At 46.5% G+C, this 7,645-nt stretch overlaps 1 protein-coding gene across 1 annotated transcript; it reads right to left on the bottom strand.

Moving 5' to 3' along the window:
• Positions 1-1,599: 1,599 nt before the first annotated feature.
• Positions 1,600-5,040, bottom strand: LOC100443304 (phosphoserine phosphatase-like). Its single transcript, XM_054560750.1, has 3 exons — positions 4,887-5,040; positions 3,137-3,271; positions 1,600-1,660 (listed from the first exon to the last, which is right to left on the bottom strand). Exons 1-3 carry the CDS (start codon positions 5,024-5,026, stop codon positions 1,600-1,602), a joined length of 336 nt encoding a protein of 111 aa, XP_054416725.1. The 5' UTR covers positions 5,027-5,040.
• Between the last annotated feature and the right edge of the window lie 2,605 nt (positions 5,041-7,645).

The following is a 7,645-nucleotide window of genomic DNA, read 5'->3' as shown; positions in this document are numbered from 1 at the left end:
AACCTTTGCTTTTAAATTACAAATATCAATTGTAGAGATGGCTCTATTAGGTCATAAATACCTAGGGGTGAATTTGTTGTATCCTTTAAGCTTCCAGTAATTGTAAAACCTTGTTGAGATGGCAGAACACCATAAAATATTAATATATCAAATTTATGTATTTATTTATTTATTTTTGAGACAGAGTCTCACTCTGTTGCCCAGGCTGGAGTGCAATGGCATGATCTCAGCTCACAGCAACATCCGCCTCCCAGGTTCAAGCCATTCTCATATCTCAGCCTCCCAAGTAGCTAGGATTACAGGTGCATGCCACCGCACCAGCTAAGTTTTGTATTTTCAGTAAAGACAGGGTTTCACCACTTTGGCCAGGCTGGTCCTGAACTTCTGACCTCAGCCTTGGCCTCCCAAAGTTCCAGGATTACAGGCGTGAGCCACCATGCCTGGCCTTAATACATTAAATTTAAAATGTTAATATATAATGTCACCCAAAAGGAAATTCCAGATTATTTTTGATCAATTATTTCTATTCTTACAATAATTACCACACTCATTCTTGACTTCTTTTTTCAATGATCTCTATCTCTAGACCATTCAAGAACGTTCTATTAACATATTTACATTTTTAAAATATTTGGTTTTAAGAATATCAGCCCCCTAGGATGGGCGCAGTGGCTCACGCCTGTAATCCCAGCACTTTGGGAGGCTGAGGTGCATGGATCACCTGAGGTCAGGACTTTGAGATCAACCTGACGAACATGGTGAAACCCTGACTCTAATAAAAAAAAATACAAAAATTAGCCAGGCATTGTGGTGGGCACCTGTAATCCCAGCTATGCCAGAGGCTGAGGCAGGAGAATTGCTTGAACCCGGGTGGCAGAGGTTGCAGTGAGCCGAGATCGAGCCACTGCACACCATCCAGAGTAACAGAGTGAGACCCTGTCTCAAAAAAATAAAATAAAGAGTAAAATAAAAAGAATATCACTATCAGTCACTCCTTGATATATCTGGAGATCTAAGATAAGATAACAGCTGTGGCACCGCTATGGACCAGAGAGGGGACAGGAGGCTTCCCCAGGGGCAGCTGTAGTTCAGTAATCCATTTACAAAAGTCTCCCTTCTGAAGTCGCCATCTTTTTTTTTTTTTTTTAAGACAGAGTCTCACTCTGTCACCCAGGCTGGAAGTGCAGCTGCATGATCTTGGCTCACTGCAGCCTCCGCCTCCCAGCTTCAAGTGATTCTCCTCCCTCAGCCTCCAAGTAGCTGAGACTACAGGCGTGCGTCACCACACCCAGCTAATTTTTGTATTTTTTTTTTAGCCGAGTTGGGGTTTCACCATGTTGGCCAGGCTGGTCTCGAACTCCTAACCTCAGGTGATCCGCCCACCTTGGCATCCTAAAGTGCTGGGATTACAGGCATGAGCCACCATGTCCAGCCTTATTTTTGTATTTTTAGTAGAGACAGGGTTTCACCATGTTGGTCAGGCTGGTCTCGAACTCCTGACCTTATGATCCACCTGCCTCGGTCTCCCAAAGTGCTGGAATTATATGCGTGAGCCTCCATGTCCAGCCTTATATGTGTTTTTCTAAATGCACTTAGAAATCAATGGGTAGGGCTTGGCTGCTTTAGGAAACCATTCCAGAATTCTACTCTGCCCACGGGCCTAGAAAAACACAAGGTGAAGACAAACAAGGAAAACTTAGGTTTTCCCTGGAGAAAGAGGAAAGGTAGAAACAGACAGGACCAGACAACCGGCCAGACAAGACAACGTGTAAGTGCCAAAAAGAACCACACAGGCCACATCTTTAATTTCAGCACTTTGGGAGGCCGAGGTAGAAAATCACTTGAGAACAGCCTGGGCAGCATAGCAAGACCCCATCTCTACAAAAAAAATTTTAAAGGCTGGGTATAGTGGCTCATACCTATAATTCCCACACTTTGGGAGGCTGAGGTGGGAAAATTGATCACTTGAGCCCACAAGTTCAAGACCAGCCTGGGCAATATAGTGAGACCCTGTGTCTATAAAAATTTTTTTTTTAAAAATTAGGCATGGTGGCCTACATCTGTAGTCCCAGCTACTTAGGAAGCTGAGGCAGGAGGATCTCTTGAGCCCAGAAGGTTGATGCTGCAGTGAGCTGTGATCGTGGCACTGCACTCCAGCCTGGGTGACAAAGTGAGACCTTGTCTCTCAAAAAAAATTTTATTTATAAATTAGCTGGATTTGGTGGCATGCACCTGTAGTCCCCACTACTAAGGAGGCTAAGATGGAAGGGCCATTTGACCCCAGGGGTTTGAGACTGCAATGAGCCATGATTATACCACTGTACTCCAACCTGGGCAACAGAATGAGACGCTGACTCTTAAAAAAAAAAAAAAAAATAGGCCAGGTGCGGTGGCTCACACCTGTAATCCCAGCACTTTGGGAGGCCAAGGCAAGTGGATCATTTGAGGTCAAGAGTTGGAGACCAGCCTGGCCAACACGGCAAAACCCATCTCTACTAAAAATACAAAAATTAGCTGGCTGTGGTGGCAGATGCCTGTAATCCCAGGTAATCTGGAGGCTGAGGCAGAATTGCATGAACCTGGGAGGCAGAAGTTGAAGTGAGTTGAGATCACACCACTGCACTCCAGCCAGGGCAATGGAGCAAGACTTCATCTCAAAAATAAATAAATAAAATTTTGCCAGGCACAGTGGCTCACGCCTGTGATCCCAGCACTTTGGGAGGCTGAGGTGGGCGGATCACCTGACGTCAGAAGTTTGAAATCAGCCTGACCAACATGGCGAAACGCTGTCTCTACTAAAAATACATAAACTAGCCTGGCATGGTGGTGGGCACCTGAAATCCCAATTACTCAGGAGGCTGAGGCAACAGAATTGCTTGAACCCGGGAGGTGGAAGTTGCAGTGAGCCAAGATCACACCATTGCACTCCAGCCTGGGCGACAGAGCAAGACTCTGCCTCAAAAAGAACAATAAATAAATAAAAAAAATTTAAAAAAATAGTAATACAATTAAAGAATAAAAATGAAAATAAATAAGCCACCCAGAGGGCACTCTAAAGCAATAGTCAGATACTCTCAGGAGGATGTGCCCCCCAACACTGGTGCTGAAATACACCTAAAACCGGGACTCCGCTTACCTTATGCAGTGAGTCAGGTGTCCAGGGTGCTCTGCTATGAGTCTCTGCACCTGCTCCCTGGAGGGCTGGATTAGGGCTAAGCGCTCCGTGAGAGCAGTTTTGAAAGGCACTGACCCACCCATGGCTCGCTGTGTCCTGGGAGGGAGACCCAATAGTCAGGCCAGCAGTTCCGATGTCCTTGAGGTTAACATGCCTTACTGCTTCGGGTCTACACAACATCCACCAAAAGGAAGATGCTACCAAGAGCCCCACTGTGCAAAAGACAGGCTTTGCTGCTATGAGAGCAAGGCCTTGGAATAAATTTCTGAAGGTATGTGTGAAAATAACGTTAACAGGCCGGGTGCAGTGACTCATGCTCATAATCCCAAAACTTTGGGAAGCTGAGGTGGGCAGATCACCTAAAGCCAGGAGTTTGAGACAAGCCTGGCCAACATGGCGAAACCCCATCTCTACTAAAAAAAGAGGCAAAAATTAGCCAGGTGTGGTGGTGTGTGCCTGTAATCCCATGTACTTGGGAGGCTGAGGCAGGAGAATTGCTGGAACCCGGGAGGTGGAGGTTGCAGTGAGCTGAGATCGCGCCACTGCACGCCGGCCTGGATGACAGAGTGAGACTCAGTCTCAAAACAAAAGAAGCCACACAGCCTATCCATAGGTAGTTTTCTTGAAAGCCATGAGCTGTCAAAATCAAGAAAATCTCAGCACTTTGGGAGGCCGAGGCAGGCAGATCATGAGGTCAGGAGTTCGGGACCAGCCTGGCCATCATGGTGAAACCCCATCTCTACTGAAAATACAAAAATTAGCCGGGTATGGTGGTGCATGCCTGTAATCCCAGCTACTCAGGAAGCTGAGGCAGGAGAATTGTTTGAATCCAGGAGGCAGAAGTTGCAGTTAGCCGAGATTGCACTGCTGCACTCCAGCCTGGGCTACAGATTGAGACTCAGTCTCGAAAAAAAAAAAAAAGAAAAGAAAAAAGGCCAGGCACGGTGGCTCATGCCTGTAATCCCAGCACTTTGGGATGCAGAGGCAGGCAGATCATGAGGTCAGGAGATCAGGACATCGAGACCACCCTGGCCAACATGGTGAAACCCCGTCTCTACTGAAAATACAAAAATTAGCTGGGCGTGGTGGTGCACGCCTGTAGTCCCAGCTACTCAGGAGGTAGAGGCAGGAGAATCACTTGAAGCCATGAGGCGGAGGTTGCAGTGAGCTGAGATCATGCCACTACACTCCAGCCTGGGCAACAGAGCGAGACTCCATCTCAAAAAGAAAAAAGAAAAGAAAACAAAAAAGAGAAAAGAAAAGAAAGAAAAGAAAAGAAAATGACATGGTGTATGACTGGGGGACTGGGGCTGTGGAGGGAGGTGCCCAGCTGCAGGGCAGGAGGGCAGGAGGGAGGGAGGGGCTCTGACCCAGGACCCACCAAGAGGCTCTGAACCTTTCCAGGGAATCATTAAGGCCACACTTTCAACCATGACACAAAGCTGCTAGATACTTGGGCCCCGCTCCCCAAGCCATCTTCTTTGGTTAGTGACAGTTGTCATTCCCCTGATCAAGCTAAGAACATGTCTTATCCATATCTGTTTGCCATAAATATTTATATAAATGAATGAATATATCAAATTCAGCTCTAAGGAATGAAAGAAAAAGCCTAGTGCTCATGTTCCATAGCCAGGGTCTAGCACTTCATCCAAAACAGTCACTCTTTAGAAATTCTTTATCATTTCATAAAGTGAATAAAAGCTATCCCTACATTTCTGACGCCGCGTCCTCAATGCCACACATTTGGGCTAGCTCATCGGTTCCTTCTTCTCTGATAACTGTGCTGTCAACATCAAAACACACAGCATCTGCTGAGGGGAAAAGCTTCCTCAGCTCTGAGCGGGAGACCATCCTTGGAAGAATTTTCCTCCTATAGAAAATAAAAGATAAATATATTTAAAGACATCCAATAAAATTATGAAAAGATCCTACCTTGTCTAATAAGCCAATCTAATTTGTGTCAAAGTCAGTGCAGGCCACATAACAGTGTACTCATGAATTCATTCCTTTCTTTTTCCTTTTCTTTTTTACTTCCCACATGACACCAATTTCTTTTCTATTTCTTCTTTTTTTTTTTTTTTTTAGATGTAGTCTTACTCTGTTGCCCAGTCTGGAGGACAGTGACATGATCTTGGTTTACTGAAACCTCTACCTCCTGGGTTCAATTGATTCTCGTGCCTCAGCCTCCTGAGTAGCTGGGATTACAGGCTCCTGCCATCACACCCAGCTAATTTTTTTTTTTTAATTTTTAGTAGAGATGGGATTTCACCATGTTGGCCAAGGCTGGTCTAGAACTCCTGACCTCAGGTAATCCGCCTGCCTCGGCCTCCCAAAGTGCTGGGACTACAGGTGTGAGCCACCGCACCCAGCTGGTACCAGCTTTTAACTATATTTGATGTGGAGGCCGGGCACGGTAGCTCACGCCTATAATCGCAACATTTTGGGAGGCTGAGGCAGGCAGATCACCTGAAGTCAGGAGTTCCAGACCAGCCTGGCCAACACGGTGAAACCCCATCTCTAATAAAAATAAAAATTAATATAAATTAGCCAGGCGTGGTGGTGTGCACCCATAATCCCAGCTACCCAGGTGCCTGAGGCAGGAGAATTGCTAGAACCTGGGAGGCAGAGGCTGCAGTGAGCCGAGATCGCACCACTGCACTCCAGCCTGGGTGACAGAGCAAGACTCCATCTCAAAAAAAAAGATACACATATAATATATATTTTATATATATCATCAAATATATATATGTATTGTTGAAACAATATTCAATTATTTTTGACCTAATTGTAGCAAGAAAGCAAGCATTAAAGTGGAGGTGTGCATAAGGCTCTGTGGGGACACAGGAAAAATGTTTAGCCTTATCTATGAAACAGGACTTCAGACTGGACGTGGTAGCTCATGCCTGTAATCCCAGCACTTTGAGAGGCTAAAGCAGGAGGATTTCTTGAGGCCAGGAGATTGAGACCAGCCTGGGCAACATAGAGAGACTCAGTCTCTACTAAAAATATTAATACAAAAAATTAGCTGGGCATGGTGGTACACGCCTATAATCCCAGCTACTCGGGGGGCTGAGGCAGAAGAATCACTTGAACCTGGGAGGTGGAGGCTGCAGAGAGCCAAGATCGCAACATTGCACTCCAGCCTGGGTGACAGAGCAAGACCCTGACTCTAACTAGAAGAAAAGAAAAGAAAGAAGGCTTCAAGGAGGCACAGGTATTTGAGCTGAATCTGACAGGTAAGTGGCCCTCTAAGTGGGTTGTCAAAGGGCAGGGCATCGATTTGGCATGTGCTGGGAGGAGAGGCAGAGAGGTGAAGACAAGGAGAGACGCTTGTGATGGCAGAGGGAGGAGCATGAGCAAAGATGAGGAGGAGGAAGAAGCAGATGACCTGCTGGAAGCTACCTCATGGCTTGGCCCAGGGGCCTGGCAGTGCATCAGGAGTTTAGACTAAGCAGGTCCTAGGGCCAGGCTAAGGAGCTTAGACTTTAACTTCCAGGTACTGGAAAATGCTTTAAGCTTCAGAAGAAAGGTCAGAGCTAAATATAAGGGCTAAACATACACAAGGTCGCCAATGTAGAGGGGATAGTTGAAGACATGGTCTGATTTAAGTCCAGGGAAAGGCCGGGCACAGTGGCTCATGCCTGTAATCCCAGCACTCTGGGAGGCTGAGGCAGGAGGATCACTTAAGGCCAGGAGTTCAAGACCAGCCTGGTCAACATGGCAAAACCCCATCTCTACTAAAAATACAAAAATTAGCCAGGTAGGGTGGCATGCACCTGTAGTCCCAGCTATTCGAGAGGCTGAAGCAGGAGAATTGCTTGAACCTGGGAGGCAGAGATTGCAGTGAGCCGAGATCATGCCACTGCACTCCAGCATGGGTGACAGAGTGAGACCGTCTCAAGAAAATAAAAAATTATAAAAGTAAAGGTCAGGGACAACAGAGAGAGGGAGAAGAGAAGAGCACTAAGGACAGAGCCTGCAGGACCACCACCTTTACGTCCTCACTTGAGCCTGGGCAGGAGAAGGAAAATGGTGAAGTTACAGGAAGAAACTCTGGGAGGCACACGCCACAGAAGCTGCAGAGGCAGAGAGTCAAAACGAACTTTATTTATTTATTTATTTTTTTGAGACAAGTTCTCACTGTCACCCAGGCTGGAGTACAGTGGTGTGATCGTGGCTCACTGCAGCCTCCAACTCCCGGGCTCAAGAGATTCCTCCTGCATCTGCCTCCCAAGTAGCGGGGACTACAGGCATGCACCACTATGCCTGGCTAATTTTTAAAAATTTTTTTGTAGAGATGGGGGTCTTCTATGTTGCCCAGACTGGTCTTGAACTTCTGGACTCAAGCAATCCTCCCACCTAGGTCTCCCAAAATGGTGGGATTACAGGCATAAGCCCCCATGCGTGGTCTTTATTTCTTAGAAAATCTTTGGACTAGAATTAGGGTGAAAGGGATCCTCAAGGTTGCCT

This window comes from Pongo abelii, chromosome 6 (assembly GCF_028885655.2).
Source record: "Pongo abelii isolate AG06213 chromosome 6, NHGRI_mPonAbe1-v2.0_pri, whole genome shotgun sequence".
Taxonomy (NCBI): Eukaryota; Metazoa; Chordata; class Mammalia; order Primates; family Hominidae; genus Pongo; species Pongo abelii.
Note: the sequence above shows the minus strand (reverse complement) of the source record. Positions and strands in the feature narration are given on the sequence as shown.